The sequence below is a fragment of the Colossoma macropomum genome, unplaced genomic scaffold (genome assembly GCF_904425465.1).
Source record: "Colossoma macropomum unplaced genomic scaffold, Colossoma_macropomum, whole genome shotgun sequence".
Lineage (NCBI taxonomy): Eukaryota > Metazoa > Chordata > Actinopteri > Characiformes > Serrasalmidae > Colossoma > Colossoma macropomum.
This window is the reverse complement of record NW_023494793.1, coordinates 5,870,949-5,889,619: the sequence shown is the minus strand read 5'-3', so window position 1 is coordinate 5,889,619 and position 18,671 is coordinate 5,870,949. Positions and strand designations below refer to the sequence as shown.

The following is an 18,671-nucleotide window of genomic DNA, read 5'->3' as shown; positions in this document are numbered from 1 at the left end:
TTAGAGTGGCTTAAAATGACCAAAAATAATAATTGTGATCACAGCAACAATGGCCTGGGTTCGATTCCCAGCCGGGTCGTTTCTGTGTGGAGTTTGCCTGTTCTCCCCGTGTCTGCGTGGGTTTCCTCCGGGTACTCTGGTTTCCTCCCACAGTCCAAAAACATGCAGTCAGGCTGATTGGACGTGCTGAATTGCCCCTAGGTGTGAATGTGTGTGTGATTGTATATGTATGTCTGTCTGTCTGCCCTGCGATGGACTGGCGACCTGTCCAGGGTGTATCCTGCCTTCCGCCCAATGACAGCTGGGATAGGCTCCAGCACCACACCGCGACCCAGAAGGATAAGTGGTTTAGATGATGTATGTATGTATGATGGTTCGAGATGTCTCTCAAAATGACAGGAAATGAAGTATAACTAGTTCATTCCTGTTTAACTTGGTTCTTGTTTTTGAATGATCAGGTAAAAATGTTATTATATTTTAAACAGTGTAGCAAAATGTTTACTGTAATTATATTCCTGCTGAAGAAACAGCAAAGTTGCTGGTCTAGTGCTGGTCTGGTGCTGATTTAGCTTGACACCCAGCATGGTCATGCTGGTTGACCAGCATACCAGCATCCAAAACACAACATATGCTGGTTTTGCCGGTGATCAGCATAATTTGCATTGCTGCTGACCAGCGTACCGCCACCCAAAACACAGCATATCCCTGCTGTCGGAACAAAACCTCGTATCTCCATTTTTATTTTCATTTTCATCATATGTCTATGATGATCATTTTTCAGTTTTTTAAATACTTTGGAAGCACCTGTTGCCCTTTACATTGTGTGTAAATTTCATGATGAACGGACCAAAAGAAATGGCCTAAAATGACTTGAAAAAAAGTCTGGTTCCATTGACTTACATTAAAAGTAAAGTAGGTTTTTTCCTTCTCCTGTAAAGTTACCAGTTTGGAGATAGGAGGTTTTGATCCGACCGCAGCGATATGCTGGTTTTGCCAGTGATCAGCATAACTTGCATTGCTGCTGACCAGCGTACCGCCACCCAAAACACAACATTTGCTGGTTTTGCTGGTGATCAGCATAACTTGCATTGCTGCTGACCAGCATGCCGCCACCCAAAACACAACATATGTCTATGATGGTCTATGCTGGCTTTTCTAGCAGAGATAACTTATAGTGGTTAACGGACAATGGAAAAAGTCAGTAAGCACTGAATGATGAGAGAATTCACCACAGTCACCACAGCCCTCTTCTCGAGCAGGACGGTTGTAATGGAGCTGTACGTCAGCCGTATTTCAGAGAGCTCAGTGATGCTCTCTGTTCATTTCTGCCTGATCTGAATGCAGTCGAGGAGCTGAGGAGAGTTCCAGTGTGTGGCTGTGGAGAGTAAATTGCTCAGTAATGAAACGGTGGAGCAGGTGATCAAATCTGACAGTGTGTGTGGAGAGTGTGAACATTAGTCACCCTGTAACGTTTTACACACTCTCTCTCTCGCTCTCTCTCTCTCTCTCTCTCGCTCTCTCTGCTTTTGCACTCTTTACCTTTATTCCAGCTTCCATTCTTTTCAGGAGACTCGCTTTCAGTATTTCATAGAAATCTGCAGGGATATTTTTCTACCTCCAAAGTTCAGTCTTAGAAGTTGGTTGCAATTTTTGCAACTCCAGTCCCAGCTAGCTTGTACTTAATGGCCATTTTGACTGGAAATTAAATTAATGTAGGGTAGTCTGTGACTTTTGCCACATAGAGAGCCTTACACACACATTATATGCACTCACACAGACATACACCCACACCTTTATGAAAGCAAGCAATCAGAAACCCGCCACAGCAAAGGGCCCCCCACACACGCTCCAGCCGTATAATCACTAAACAAACAGCACGATCTAAAACAATTTTCTTCCTCCTCATCCATCCTGCCAGGCCGCTGTGTCTCTGTACATAATTTCAGGGCAGCTGAAGCTGTTTATTACACTGTTTTTCAGAGAACTTTCTCTGTGTTGGTGCTCTGATTGCATGTGAAGCGAAGCTTATGTGTTTGAGCAGATGTTCTTTTATCCATATGGATCAGTTTTGTTCTCAACAGCTGCTGTTCATTCTCACTGCGTAAACCTACAGTCTTTCTGAAAGCAGTCTGCCGTGAGTCAACACTGCATGAAGTTCACTCTTCCACAGCTCTGAGTGTGTTAGGAAAGAAGGGTCCTTTCTTGGCTGACCTGAAGCTACATGTTGTGTTTTTTTTTTTTGTTGTGCAACATTTTATAGGTGTAAAAATGCATCGTTGCATTGTGGTACTTGAATCTGAAGCTTTAACTGCATTGATTTTGGCATGTTGAAGTCTGTTATTATATCAAGTCATTATAGGTTGTGCATTACATTACTGACGGAGATATTCTTACATTATAGACGTGTGTAATAAAACATTGGGCTCGCCGGCAGGCCCTGGCCATTTAAGGGGATAAGGGGTGTTCTAAGGCATTATAGTGAGTTTACCATGGTTAAGGGGTGTTGTAAGGCTTATCAGTGATTTTACCACAGTTACTTGGTGTTGTAAGGTTTTACAGTGATTTTACCACAGTTACTAGGTGTTGTAAGGTTTTACAGTGGTGGTACCACAGTTACTAGGTGTTGTAAGGTTTTACAGTGGTGGTACCACAGTTAATGGTTGTTGTAATGTGTTACAGTGATTTTAGCAAGGTTAAAGCACATTGTAAGGAGTGTTGTTGGGCGTTACAGTGAATTTACCATGGTTAATTGGTGTTGTAAGGCATTACAGTGATTTTGCCATGGTTACAGAGTGATGTAAGGGGTATTATAAGCCATCACATTGATTGTACCACAGTTAACTGTTGTTTTAAGGCATTACATTGATTTAACCACAAGTGTTATTAGGCATCATAAAGCAGTTAAGAAAATATGATAAAATACACCAATGATCTGTAAATAATTCACTAATAATTTTTGCAATAAACAACTCTTCTGCTACACAGTATAGTTTGTTTACCATAGGCTGTGGTTGCTGAGCAACATAACTGTCAAATTTTATTATTTCAGCTACTCAAAACAAATAACTGGCAGTTTTATGAAAATAACTACTTTGTGTATTCAGTTTATATTTAAACATAATTCTGAAATGTAAGATTTCATGTTGCATTTAATTTCCTAAAGAATCAGAATTGAATAAAATGGTGAGGTCAGAGATATACACACTTATTACCTATTAGATATAGGAACAGAGGCACTGATTGAACTGTTTCAGGTTTCTTCCAGCTAAATGCAGGTATAGATTTCTGGATCATTCATTATAGCTTTGACTGACTTCTCTACTCATCCACTCCAGTTCTCTTTTTTTATTTGCTCTCAAAAGAACAGGCCTACATGGGATTTGCTACAATCTTTCTTAGTTCTTTGACCAGGTTTTGATATTGATTGATATTTGTGATATTCATGTCAATATGAATTGTTTGTGTGACATTCATTTCTTCTGACTGCAGGCTCAGGTTGAGGCCAAAAAGGAACATGAAGGTGCCGTCCATTTGTTAGAGGTGAGAATGCAGTTGTGTCTGTGTTGGTGTATGTGTGTGTGTGAAGCACGTGTGCCTCAGTCTGTAGCTTGTAGTTAGAGATAAAGTTGCTGTACTCATCATTTCATTTCCACAGTAACTCATACTGGTGGACATCACTGGCTACCATATGAGTGATATTATAAAGGTTCTTTTGGTTAACAGAAAGTATTAAGAGTAGGGCTGTCACTGTCGATTGTATTATTAATCAAGTAATGTACTGATTATTTTGATGATTAATCAAATAATCTGTGCCAGTCAATAGCAATGGACTTCAAAATAATTTCAAAATAATTTACTGACCAATTTTAAAAAGGATAGCTCTGAAATTCAGTGTATGTCTTTTATGCCCACTTAAAAGGCATTACATTGGTACCCCTTTGAGCCAGTTATTAAATGAACTTCTCTCTGCATAGGCAGGTATTTTAATGTACTTTTCACAGCAGTGCATAGCACTATATAGCAGTGTTTACTGCTGAAATCTTCCCTTTATAAGTATCCTCAGTACGACTACTACGATGATGCTAAATTTTTTTCATCAATGATGCAGCGCTTCAATGTTTTCAGTATTATTTTAGTGCCAAGCTTGTGTGTGATTTACTTCCCACACTAGGTTTAATACTACGTAGTCTAACTTTATTTAAATACAGACATTTGAAACTTGCAACAGACATTTAAGTGACGTTCTTTACTTTACACTTTTTAGTTTTACAATAAATTCTTCAGATAAGTGTAACACTGAAAATTACTGAAGTAGCCTGTTATCTTGTTAACTATCTGCCAAGTTGGTCCACCTAGACTTAATTTAACAACTTCTTTTATTTCATATACACTGGATCCTGCTGGTGTGGGTTTCCTCTATTTTAAATGTAGTTTGTGTGCTGATAGCTCCCTCTTATGGAGAATCATTAGACTGTGGAACATAGCTTTGTAATGACGTGAAAACGTACATTTTAATCAATTTCTTTTATTGAGTAATCGATTTTAATCAAATAATCGTGACAGCCCTAATTAGGAGTATTCAGAAATACTTAATTGGCATAGCCAGTTTTTTTTGTAATTCCTTCTAAAAGACAGGAAATTATTATATATTTTCTGTGTTCTTATCACTGGCAAGCTAGTAATTTTAACTTCTGCATTTAACAGACATGTATGTATTCTCATGTACCATTGTTTATCACATTTGAGTGTTTGAGTTGACTTAATCGATGATTTTGCATGGTTTTCTTTTGGCTTACGGCCTTTTTAAAGCAGTTCTGATCTAGACTGTTCGTAAGTGTGAAAGTTTGCTTTGGTTTCTTACATCTCTTGTCACTGTGTTATTGGTCTTTTTTGCATATACAGAATCACTTGGACAGCATGCAGGTATTGGCCAGTTATTTTTCCTCCAACGTGTTCCCATTTTACCCCCCATTCTCCCCCCCTCCTACAGGGAGATATCCCCCTCTCAGTGTTACTGTGCACCTCCATGTTCATGACCGTAGCACTAGTGTGGCCTGTAGTAGTGATATTTATGTCCTCAGCCCAAGATGAAGAGCAGCTTCGGACGAGCTACGTTCATCTGTGGGACGTTTCGTATCAATGTACTTTCATTTGTTTCTTCACATTTATGAAGAAAACTTTCCACAACCCTGAAAGCCTAACACAGCCGTTCATGACGATGTGTGCGTAACGCTAAACAACTAACAACCTTTCACTAATTCATGTCATAAACACCCAATCAGGCGTCGCTGAACCAGATTCATCACTTATACAGATACATTTAAATTGTGCATTTTCCAGAGGTGGAAAGTAAAAAGTTAAAGTCTTTGCTGCTGGAACAAATTCTCCTTTCTCCAAATTATTATACATTATAAGAGAAGCCAAAAACACTCTTTACTTTTAATATAACTGAATGTAACAAGTTTCTTTTTTTCCAAGCAATTTTGGACCATTTCTATTGGTCCATACATTGTGGAATGCTCAATATAAAGGGCAACTGGAGTTGTCAAACTATGTTAAATAAGCAAACAAACAAACAAACAAAATCGCTGCTGTTGGACCAAAACCTCATATCTCCAAAATGGTAACTTTAGAGGAGAAGGAAAAAACATACTTTAGTTTTAATGTAAGTCAATGGAACTAGACGTCATTGTGGGCCGTTTCTTTTGGTCCATTCATCTTAAAGTTTATACACAATATAAAGGACAGTAGATATTTTCTAATTATGGCAAAAACTGAAAAACAACAAAAATGGAGATATGAGGTTTTGGTCCGACAGCAGCGAAATAGATGTTATAGAAGGTTTGGATCTGAATAAACGATGAACTACTCTTTTTACTCTTGTCACAGAACCTGAGTACAACAATTCATCTAGCAATACTTTTTTGACTATAATTAAATTAAATTACTTTTACTTTTACTTGAGTATTCTTAATAAAATATTAAGCTTTGTATTTTAATTTTTACTAGTCTTTAGAGTTAAAACCAGTCTGTGCTTTTAATGACTCAACTTTCAACATGAGGAAGCAAGAAGCTAGCTGGCTAACTAAGTTTAGCTAAATAGTTACTGTGTTCTTCTATTGTTTCCTTTTTTTTGCTGTTCAAGACCACAAAGCACATCAGCTCTTAATTACGCTAGATACTGTCACGTATATGTTCTATTTTGTTTGATTTAATTATAGTCAGAAAACAATATTTTTTTGACTATAATTAAATTACTTTTACTTTTACTTGAGTTTACTTGAGTATTCTTGATAAAATATTAAGCTATATTTTATATATTCTATGTTCTATATATATTTTAATTTTTACTAGTCTTTACAGTTAAAACCAGTCTGTGCTTTTAATGACTCAACTTTCAACATAAGAAAGCAAGTTACTGTGTTCTTCTACTGTTTACTTTTTATTTTGCTGTTTGCTGTGTTTTATGTGTTGTTACAAAAAAACAACTTTTACATGCACCTGTTAAGCCTACAGCAGGTTAGTAGTTCATTCACATTGAAGCTATTAGGAGTGCAATTCAGTGGAACAAAAAGAGGTTTGAAAATGATCATATAAACTATTATTATGGCTGCTTTTGGTACATAAAACGACACAAATGTCATAATTTTAGATATAAAATGTATGACTAATGTGGTTTGCAGTCCTCTTTCCACCTGGGATATTCTCTTATTCTTGTTGAGGTTTCTATTATTGCAGTAATAAAACAGGCTGGCCACTTGCAGCGATTCCTGATTGGGTTTTTGACACTATAACAGAGTGAAAGGGGCTAATATGTGGAGTCCATGAAGTGTATACCATCATTCTTTTAGTTTAATAGCCCTCTTAGCCTTTTGGTCACCTCTTTCTGTTCAAGGCATTTGATGTCATTTGCGTTTTTTTTTATATAATCTGTCCTGAAGAAAGAGTAGCCCAAACCCAAGACCCTTCTGCAACAGGAATGGCCTACTGAGCGTCTCTTGTTTCACCTTCTGTACCTCCTGCTTTTTATCTGGTTTTACTCACTACTGTTGTCTTTTACCCTGTAAACACATCACATCGCAGTGGTTAACAGCTTGAATAGTTCGGCCAAAAAAAAATCTAATTTTAAAAACATATTTTGCCTTTACTTTAAATATTGTCAGTCAACCAAGTTTGCTTCATTAGGTTTGCACCATAGACATACATACCTAGATGCCGCGTTGGGTCCAGCCAGGCAGGCCAACTGCACCACCATTTTGGAGGCGGGCAACATTGCTGTTGGACTGCATTCAGTACCATTACAGAGCAGCAGTTTAAGAAAGATACTGTCCAAAATTACACTATTTCAAGAATATTGCTCTCAGAAAGCGGCATAGGATTATATAACGGAGGAAACGCAGCGATCCACGCTCAGTTTTGTGTGATGTTCATGTGTAGAGATGGCTGTGTGGTTGGTGAGGCACAGAAAACCTGTTAATGTTTTTCCTCTTTACAATGATGGTTAATACTTTGTAGCTCAGTAAGTTATAGCATTCCTTAATCCATGTAGATATTCGTAATAGATTAATTTTAGCACCTTCTTACATGAACCTGAAGTTAGCTTCTTATTTGCCAGCTTCTTGTTCGAATTTTCCCGTTCCACCTTAAATGGTGCATCCTCAGGCCCCAGAAAGTATGCTGCACCATTTAAGGTGGAATGTGAAAACTTGAAGGAGAAGCTGGCGAATAGGAAGCCAGCTTTAGCTTCATCCTTCTTACTGTGTTTTAGGGGGTTTATTTTATTTTTATGTGCATTAAGATTAGAAGTGATTCACACATTGATGGATCTGCTGATGTGTCTGATTGTGTTTCTCACACTAAATTCGGTTTTCAACGTCAGGTGCAGACTGAATAATTTCCTGCTGGTCCGGACGGCTAATTATCATGATCAGTTATTAAAGAAATAAAAGCTACTGAGAGCAGATCCGTGCAGCCCTGGATTAATCTGTGTCTGAGGATTATAACAAAACAGATTTGGTGAAAATCGGTTGAGTAATAAGGAAGTTGTGGCTGATTTAATCCTGAGACTCTTCGTCTCTCAACACAAGTGAATTTGTTTACAAGCGGATCTTGACCGCTCCAACATGGCGGACGCGCAGACGTATCGCCTCAGATAGAGAACAACAGACAACGTGGCGTCTATGTATGTATATCTATGGTTTGCACTATAGCTGTGAAGCTAATGTAGCTAACAAGTAAAATGGGCAAATATATTAGCTTCAAAATGGCTGCTGCTACTGTTTTTAGCTTAGCGACAAACACTGTTAGCAATGTGGCATCTATTTCTATAGATAACAGTCTGACATACAGCCTCAGAAACCACATCCCTGCTGAAAAAAGACACCCGTTAAACCGTTAGCATCCTTTACACTGTGATATCAACCCATCAGGAAAACGCACAATACCATTAGCGACTACTGGACACCACCAGAAGCCAACAGACACTTTTAAGGCCCCTGTGATGTTTTTTCAGCAGGGTTAAGTCAGTTTATTTGAGACTTATTTGCAACACAACACTGTTTTTGGAATGGTGAGTTAGCTCATTGCTAACTGGTCGGGTATAAGCTTCAATAGGTTTGTAGCTCCAGTGCTAAACTGAAGAAGCAAACTTCAGACACCAAACATGTCTTGGCTGATTGGCTGTGCTTATGCTAAGGATAAACATATTTACATTTGATTTTTTTGCAGAACTATTTGATCAACAAAACCTGAAAACTGTGGCCGGAGGAGCCTTGTAACAAGAGATGAATGAGTTTGGAGCAGGTTTTTGTGAGAGGGTTTAGATGATTGTGGAGCTAAAATGCCGTCAGTGATCCCACAAAACGCACTGCCTGACCCCTTTACTCATTTTGCATGGCCCCCTCTTTGTGCTGAGCCTGTTGGTGTCCCAACTGAACACCCAGCAGACTCAGACAAGAGGCCTGTTGTCAGATCGAGTGTTGAACACATACCTTATACCCCCGTCTTCCTTTTAAAACCCCCTTTTATTGATTTGTGTACACGTTCTGTAAGATGTGCTTGTACCTTACCCACTTAGCTTAGTTCAACTCAGCCTTGGCTGTCGATGCGACGTGATTAATCCCCCCCGCCCGCTTAGAAGCTGCGTGTAGTGATTTGAGGAATGTATACCACCTGTTGCATTTTGATTTAGCTTAGGAATTGAAGTAATAGTTTGACAAAATATCAAAAAACTTGGCTTTTGTAGTTTTGTGCTGAAGCTATAAGGCTAATGTTGCTAACAAGTAATGGAAGTTAATACCTCACCAAGCTGCATGCCTAAAAAAAACCATGCTGAGTTGTTAAGAAATCTCAAATATTTCTGACACTGTACGACAGACTGTTATCTATACTCATGGAGAAAAGAACAGACAGAATTCATGGTAGCAGCTCCTGGCTATGGCTAAGTGTGTTCAGCTAACAGAGAGCTAGACCACAGAATTACCTCAGATGTAGTTAATCAGCCAAGACATTTTGAATGTCCAAATTTTGCTTCTTTACTTTAGTGCTGGAGCTGCAAGGCTAATGTTGCTAACAAGAACTAGAAGTCAATAGTCACCCAAATCCTTTACATCCCCAAAACTTCTCTCAACCAGCTCAAACCGTATCCAGTTCTTCACTAAGGTTGTGCAGACTTGTCTGTGTTGTTTAGGGCAGTGTTAAAATGGCGCCCCCTAACGTTCGGCTCCACTTTGAGGTTTTGTTCATTTTTATAGTTCACAGTAAGTCATACTGTGTCCTAAGCAGCATTGGCAGGTTAGTGAAGAGCTGGATGTAGTTTTAGCTGGTTGAGAGACGTTTTGGGGATGTGTAAAGGATTTGGGTGACTATTGGTTTCTAGTGTTGAGTGAGTTTAGGGACGTTTGTATTCATGAAAAAGATTTGTGTGATTATTGACTTCTAGTGTTTGTTAGAGATGTTAGCCTCATAGCTGGAGGATGGAAAATCTATACATTTTTTACTTCACTGAAACCAGTAATTTAGCTACATTAGCCTCGTAGCACCAGTGCAAAACTAAAGAGCCAAAATTCAAACACCAAACTTGGCATTACTGACTACGTTTGGAGTAAAGAGGGCATTTAGGTTATGTTTGATTGTTCAGCGATATGTAACGTTAAGTACACAGCTACGTCAGGCCATGAAATCAGGCTGTGTCTGTGTACAGCTCTTCTCCAACTCATATGGATTCTTGCCTTTGTTGCAGTTCTCTTGATTTTGGCTCCATATATGCTGATATATAAAAAACAAGCTCATGGTCTTCTTTAGTGGGCAGAAAAACCTGTTAGCTAAAGTGCGGCTGCCATCGTTGTTTATACTGGTCATCCACATTCAGCACAACTCACCTTTTTCCACTAATAGTCCATTAGAAGTGGAAGCTAATGCTCAGAAATAACACTTGATGCTTTTAATTTAGAGCATCTAGAGACAACAGTGGCGCTGGTAGATCTGGAGTTTTGTTTGCTTCTAATTTTTGTCCTAGATCGACTTAAAGTGCATACAGTCCATTTTTCTGTTGGGAGAATGTCAGTAGGTTCAGCCTGAGCTGTAGTGCGCTTCATTAATAGCTAAGCAGTTTTTTACATGTGTAGTTTATTCACATAAGAAGTGTATCTCTCTCTCTCCTCTCTCTCCTTTCTTTTTTCTCTCTCTTGCCCTTTCTCTCTCTCGCTCTTGCTTTTTTTGTTTCTTCCCCTCTGCCTCTTTCTCATTTGTGTCTTGCTGTTTCTGTTTCTCTCCTCACTTTTTCTCTCTCTTCCTCTTTGTCTTTCCATCTCTGTCTCTCTCTCTCTCTCTCTCTCTCTCTCTCTCTCTTTCTTTCTGACTCCCTCTCTTTATCTATCTATCTGTTTTTCTCTCTCTTGCTTTGTGACCTCCCTACCCTTTTCTCTCCTTACACCTCTCTCTCCTTTCTCTCTGTCTTTCTCTTTCTTTCTGATCTCGCTCTCTTTCTCTCTTTCTCTCTCGCTGTCTCTCTCACTTTCTCTCACTCTGTCTCTCTGTCTCTCTCTGTATCTCTCTCTCTCTTTATGACCTCCCTCCCCCCACATCTTCCTCTTTCTGTCTCTCTTTCTGTCTCTCTCTGCCTGTCTCTCTCTCTGTTTCTCTTTCTCTCTCTCTCTTTTCCTCTTTTTTCTCCTCTCTTTCTCTCTCTCTCTGTCTTTTTCTCACTCTCTCTCTCTCTCTCTCTCTCTCTCTCTCTCTCTCTCTCTCTCTCTCTCTCTCTCTGTCTCTCTCTCTCTCTCTCTCTCTCTCTCTCTCTCTCTCTGCAGGCTAAAGTGAGGGAGCTGGAGGAGAGATGCCGGACTCAGAGTGAGCAGTTTAATCTGCTCTCTAAAGAGCTGGAGAAGTTCAGACTTCAGGCCGGAAAGTTTGACATCCTGAGCTCCAGCCAGCTGTCAGGGGGTGACTCACCCGGCTCTCCCACCAAAACCCCCTCGCTCTCCCAGCTCCTCAATGGCCTGGCGGCCCCCGCGGGGAAGGGTGAGTGCGAAACTATCGTGTGCTGATTTGCAATTTTTCATTTGATTCTTTTTTTATTTGGCTAATTCACACTGGGCGTGTCACACAGTGCAGTATTGAAGCGAGAGAGGACAATATGAAGATATAACTGACACATCAAACCACTGACACACATCAGCACTCTATAGTTCTGGACGAACTTTATGCAAATGAGCTGAGTGCCAACCGATCAGATTGTTGATGTGGTACAGTAACTGATTGTGTCACACCCACAGCCTTACAGTGAGATTTAACACTGAAACACACACAGAATAATAATAGTTATAAATTATATATAGAGAGAAGAATAATAGTTGATAAAAAGCTTCAGTATTATGTTAGATGACTTTTTTAAAGTTTAAAAAACAATATTAGGCGGCTTTGGTCAGAACAGGCCTCTGTCTCTGCACACACTTTCTCTCTTTGAAGCTCAACCTGCATGTGTCCAGCTGTTTTCAGCTCTTTGTGATAAAAATATGGCGTTTACTTAGACCAGGGGTGTCAAACTCAATGACTAAAAGGGCCATATTAAAACTTGAACTGGCCATTATTTATACAAAATATGCCAAAATGTCAATACATGTATATTGATTGTTGTTGAGGAGGGGGTACATTGTGTTGTAGTGCATGCTGGGGATTGAAGTGCAGAGCATTTTGAAATGGGCTAATATTAACAAAAAATCAAAATAATTTCACAGGCCAGATAAGATTGTTCCGAGGGTCTGATCTGGCCCACGGGCCTTGTGTTTGACACATAAACATTGCAGCTACTGCAGATTTTTTAAATATAAAAATAAACATGGCTCTATACCACGCTCAAATTATTAGAATGTTCAGAGCATTTTATTATTTATTTCTACACATATACACTTTCTAAGCTGCTTATCCTTCTGGTTTGCGGGGGAAGCTGAAGCCTATCCCGGCAGTCATTGGGCAGAAGGCAATAAACACCCTGGACAAGTCGCCAGTCCATCGCAGGGCAGACAGACAGACATACACATGCACACACACACTCACACCTAGGGGCAATTTGGCCTGACTGCATGTCTTTGGACTGTGGGAGGAAAATGGGAGACCTGGAGAACATGCAAGCTTCGCACAGAAAGGACCCCGGTCGCCCGGCTGGGAATCGAACCCAGGCCCTTCTTGTTGTGAGGCAACAGCGCTACCCACTGCACCACCATGCTGCCCCTTATTGTTGATTATATTTTATTATTTTTAACAGTTGCAATACTGAAATCAGCCCCCCCACCACTTCCAGCATCCCTGAAAGTAGGTGTTTCTGATGAAGTGGACAGAGTAGAAGTGTAGATGTCTAAGAATTTTCTTCATTTTATTGTAAGAAATGGTTAGTTTCATATTTTCCCCCTCTGCTAGTTGCAAATGTAAACATATTTTGCAGTAAAATCTATATAGCTTTTATCTGCAGCCTGTTAGAAAAGACCATCTTTTTTCTAAGGAAGAAGAGGAAGTGCTAGGTTTGTCCATTCCTCAATGGAGATGGGATGTGTTGGTCTGGTGAGGACGAGAGATGGAAATAGAGTCTACACTCTGTAATGAACCCATCAATCAGCCCATTTCGCTGCCATTTCCTCGCTTCCACGTCAGCCTCATTTACCTACTGTGGTTATTACCTCCCACTGCACGCTGCTTACACGCCTGACGCTCGCGCTGACCTTTAGCAGGAGACGGGCCAGACGTACGGATGATTAGCTGCGGAGATGGATGGAGTCATGGATAGACCGGTGGACAGACTGTGCGTTCGGTTATACATGAATTGCTGGAGCAGAAGAGTTGCTCATCATCGTCAGCTGTCATTAGTGAATCCCCTCTGAGATGGAATACCTGTGTTGTTCCCTTATTCGCACACCAGGAAACTGCAGGTCCTATTAAAACTACGAATATGTCAGCAGTTTCTGAGTACGGTGTGGTATATCACTTCTTATACAGGGTTCCTCGATGGTGGAAAGAGCTCCCTTCCTCTATTTGTCTTGCAGTCTTTTGCAACCTTCAAGAAGCTGCTCAAAATTTTGCTCGTGTATGAACATCTGATCGTTTTGATCTATTATCCTGCTGTTCTTTCTCACTGCTTTAGTATACACTCTTAAAAATGATGGTTCTTCAAGGGCTCTTTAGTAAAAATGGTTATATATATAGAACCGTACACACTCAAAGAACCCTTTGAATGATTAAAGGGCTCTTTGCATCTTCAGATTGACCTTTCTGAAAAGGGTTCTATGTTGTACCAAAAAGGGTTCTGCTGTTGTTATGATGTCAAGCCTGTAACAGTAGAAGAACCATTTTAGTTTTTCAAAAACGTTCTATATAGAATCGTGTGTATATATATATATATATATATATATATATATATACATACATATATATATATACACACAACTTACAAGCATACAACTTAACTGCTTCACAGACACATTCAGATTGTTATACCTTAATTAAATGTCTGATTTAGTATTCAGATTTAGTATGATTTAGTCTGCCTTGCTCACTGCTCGCCAGCCTTCTGGACCTGCTTGACCACCATTGAGCTTCATGCTGTACAACGCTGTGCAAACCTCACCCTCATGAACTGACCCTCCCGATGCTGCTGCTGCTGCTATTGCTGCTGCTGCATAAACTAAAACTAATCTAATTAACCATTGCTCCACCTGTTTTCCCCGTTTTGTACTATAATACTTTATACTAACGCTGTTTGCTATCCGGTGTCGACCGGTTCTTGCTCTTGCTCTTAGGGAGTTTTTCCTTGCCACTGTCGCCACTGGCGACGCTCATGGGGGCTTTGACCCAGAGTTTTCTGCAAAGCTGCTTTGTGATAACACCTGTTGTAAAAAGCGCTATATAAATAAACTTTGCTTACTATTCATGCACTATTTTATCAATAGAAAACTCTCTAAATGTTAAATAAAACCATTAAGTAACTAAATCACAAGGGGAATTTCATCCATTTTTCAAATTTTCTGCGCAAATACATTTATAAGAACATGTGATGTCATGTTCTGTCATCGCAGCGCATTGCAGAGTAAGAAAAAATAAGATTTTTCCCACATAATTAAATAGTTGAGTAGTCATTCTGCTGGTTTTTGGTGTGATATGAAAAGCTCCTTTTTAGCGAACTTATCAAATCAGTGGTTGTGATAGGAACCAAACGTCTGAAGAGTTTAATGCCTCATAACATAAAATAATTACAAATACGCCTCCCTTTGTCTGAGACATAGACATTCAGAGCGACGAGGTGCATGCTGGGCATTGAAAGGCAAAATAGTGCCCAAAGGCATTTTCTTTTTATTTGACTATTTTTAACATTACAAATAAAACATATGGAGGTTCACTGGTCATTTTAGATAATAAATTAAAAGGCTGTATTTGTCTTGTAGACTTCATAACCCCTGGTTCCTATCAGCACCACTGTAAAGAAATCAGTCAGTAAGTTTCTCTACAATGAACCACTTCACATCAGACCACTCTGAATGACTTTGTTAAATTGAATTATGCATCAATTTTGAAAAATTGGTGGAATTCCCCCTTAATCACGACCTTATTCAGCATGTTTTGGAGGGAAGATTAACCGTGAGATGAAGGAATACAAAATAGCCCGTCTGAGTCAAATAACCCTGCAAAATTTGATTTGCCTGTAGGGTCAATACAAAGTCAGTGTGTTAACTTATTTAAATGAGGAACTGAAAGTATTGCAGTTTAGAGTGTTTCCCAGTCACATTAGCATGTGCTACTCATTAGCTTAAAGGCAGAAACAATGTCAACATAGTGTTTACCTATTTAACTCTTTAAAATCCCAGGCTTATCACATCCTAAGGCTTATTTTTCAGGAAATACATTGAAAATTGTGCAAACAGATTGAGTTATTCCTGAGTTGCAGCAGTGAGGAATGGACACCTGGGCCCAGGCGGCAGCCCCTGGCCTTTCAATGGGTTAAATAAACTCCATCTGACGTTGATAAGTGTAAACGTATTTATATGTGTTTGTGTGTTGCGGTGCAGGTAATGAAGGTTCCCTGAGCAAGTCTGTGATTTCGGAGTTCATCCGGCCTCTACAGATGAGCGGGGGGGAGAAGGCGGAGCTTCTGTCCGTCAAACCCAGCTTCCTGTCCCGGAGCACGCCGTCCAGCCCCCGCCGGGCCTTCCTCTCTGAGGTCCGTCCCGTCATCGCTGCTGCTGTGAGTCCCCCCGATCGATCGGCCGAGCAATAAAAACATTCATCAGTCTGTCGGCCTTGAACTTTGGCTCCAGTGCACGGCAAATAAACCGTTTGAGTTTTTGATCATTTTTACAGACTCACAAACCCATAAAGGAATCGTTTTTCAACCCAGGTTAAGCCTCGTCTAAGATTAAAGGAAGTGAATATTCTAAACATTAACCCTGGAGATTTTTTTTAACTTTGCCATACGTTCCATTTATATCACATAACTAGTTATATCTAAATGCATAATTACATAATTAATTATGTAGTTATGTGATAAAGTATTGAGTTGAATTACATTCAGTTCACATTCTGTATCTATAGATTTTAGCTTGTAACTCTGACTTTTTTTATTTGTTTGACAAAAACATGTCAACAGTGTATAAGAGGGTTTTTCTTTCCACAAAACAGCATTCATAACAATTACTTTTTTATCAAATTGAAATCAATTTCTTTCCTTGTTACAGTGAGCTAAGAGTGAAACTAATTAAATAAAATGTATGAAGAGGTGTTTTAAGATGTGCAGTCCTCTGTCAGAGACCATGCCTTTAATTATTTACAGTCAAAACGGTCATTACATACAGGTTATTCATTTTTCAGGAGATGTTTCTGAGGATATTAGATATAAGATAATCCACTTGCATAAGTAGAGAAAAAATCTAAGAAAAATCTAATGTTTCAAAACGATTAAAAGCTCCAGAACAAATGAGACTCCTAACAGCCATGCAAGACCTGGTAGACCACCAACACTGCCCCCATCAGATAAACAGCACTTAAAGCTTTCATCTCTGAGAGAGAGGAGAAAATCAAGCTGCTTCAGATCTGAAAACATCCACAGGTGTTTCTGTCCATCCTTCCACTGTGAGAAGACGACTCAGCGCTGTGGGTCTGAAAGGATGTGTAGCTGTTCAAGAAGAACCTCACTGAGAAAAGGAGACGGACACATCAAACAAAGAAGCTGAATAATGGACTGACCACCCCAGAGTCCAGACCTCAACATCACTGAATGTGTTTGGGATTCATTGGACTGTGAGAAGCAGAAAATACAAGTTGACTGAATTTTGGAGGTGTGGAAAAACATCCCTGCAGATCTTTTTGAGAAACTGAAAAGAGTCTCCTGAAAAGACTGGAAGCTGTAATAAAGGTAAAGAGTGGACACAGTGAATACTGAAAAACTTGCTGAGGTGAGGCTTCTTTTTTCTGACACCAAAAAATAATTTTTTTTTTAGTTTGACTGGACACTAAGTAAAAGAAGGATGGTTCTCTGTGGCCACCGAGGCTTCTGGACAGTGTTCCTTTCACTTGATGTGAACAGTAGAGTCTCTAACCACAGCGTTTGTGGATGGCTCACACTGAGAACGTACTGAAAAATAACATCTGTCAACTAAATTAATAACCACAGTCACAACAGGAACCTTGTTAATAACCATTTTTATTTCTCCCATAAACATGGAGCCAGGCTGAGTGTGTGTGGGGTAGAGAGAGTTGAGGGTGTGAATGGTCCAATCTGTTCAGACTGTCCTGCTGCTGTTTTTGGCACCCATACACACCAGTCTGCCATGCTTAATCACCCATAATGTCCAGTGTGCACACTGCAGACTGGACATTACACAACACATACTGCACACTGCACTCTGGACAATACACAATACATACTGCACGCAGGACATACACAATACACCCTCATTACTGGACATTACACAATACACCCTCTGTACTGGACATTACACAATACACCCTCTGTACTGGACATTACACAATACACACTCTGCACTGGACATTACACAATACACTCACTGCATTGGACATTACACAAAACACCCGCTGCACTGGTGATTACACAGTACACCCGCTGCACTGGACATTACATTATACACCCGCTGCACTGGTGATTACACAGTACACCCGCTGCACTGGACACATTACACAGTACACTCGCTGCACTGGACATTACACAATACACACTCTGCACTGGATATTATACAGTACACTCGCTGCACTGGACATTACACAGTACACTCGCTGCACTGGACATTATACAGTACACTCGCTGTACTGGACATTATACAGTACACTCGCTGCACTGGACATTATACAGTACACTCGCTGCACTGGACATTACACAATACATACTCCGCACTGGACATTACACAATACACACTTTGCACTGGACATTACACAGTACACTCGCTGCACTGGACATTACACAATACATACTCTGCACTGGACGTTACACAATACACACTCCGCACTGGACATTACACAATACACACTCTGCACTGGACTTTACACAATACACACTCCGCACTGGACATTACACAATACACACTCTGCACTGGACGTCACACAATACACACTCCGCACTGGACATTACACAATACACATTCTGCACTGGACGTCACACAATACACACTCCGCACTGGACATTACACAATACATATTCTGCACTGGACGTCACACAATACACACTCCGCAATGGACATTACACAATACACATTCTGCACTGGACGTCACACAATACACACTCCGCACTGGACATTACACAATACATATTCTGCACTGGACGTCACACAATACACACTCCGCACTGGACTTTACACAATACACACTCCGCACTGGACATTACACAATACACACTCTGCACTGGACGTCACACAATACACACTCCGCACTGGACATTACACAATACACATTCTGCACTGGACGTCACACAATACACACTCTGCACTGAACATTACAAAATTCACACTGCACTGGACGTTACACAACACACACTCTGTGCGTAATGGTGCGTAAATGTGAATTCAGTATTCAGTCATAACTGAGCTGTCATGGTTCTGTTTCCACTGTGCCCATTCTGTACTGCTGAAGCCTAAATCAGCTCACTAGCAATAGACTTGTACATTAAGAATGACATTAATTGC

The 18,671-nt window shown here is 40.0% G+C and overlaps 1 protein-coding gene across 1 annotated transcript in view; it reads left to right on the top strand.

Moving 5' to 3' along the window:
* Positions 1-18,671, top strand: part of rimbp2 (RIMS binding protein 2) — a 173,582-nt gene that overhangs the window by 99,096 nt on the left and 55,815 nt on the right. The window contains exons 6-9 of the mRNA XM_036578287.1: positions 3,490-3,540; positions 4,903-4,923; positions 11,307-11,517; positions 15,549-15,724. Of these exons, the coding sequence (XP_036434180.1) occupies positions 3,490-3,540; positions 4,903-4,923; positions 11,307-11,517; positions 15,549-15,724 (459 nt within the window). The remainder of the gene's footprint in view (positions 1-3,489; positions 3,541-4,902; positions 4,924-11,306; positions 11,518-15,548; positions 15,725-18,671) is intronic.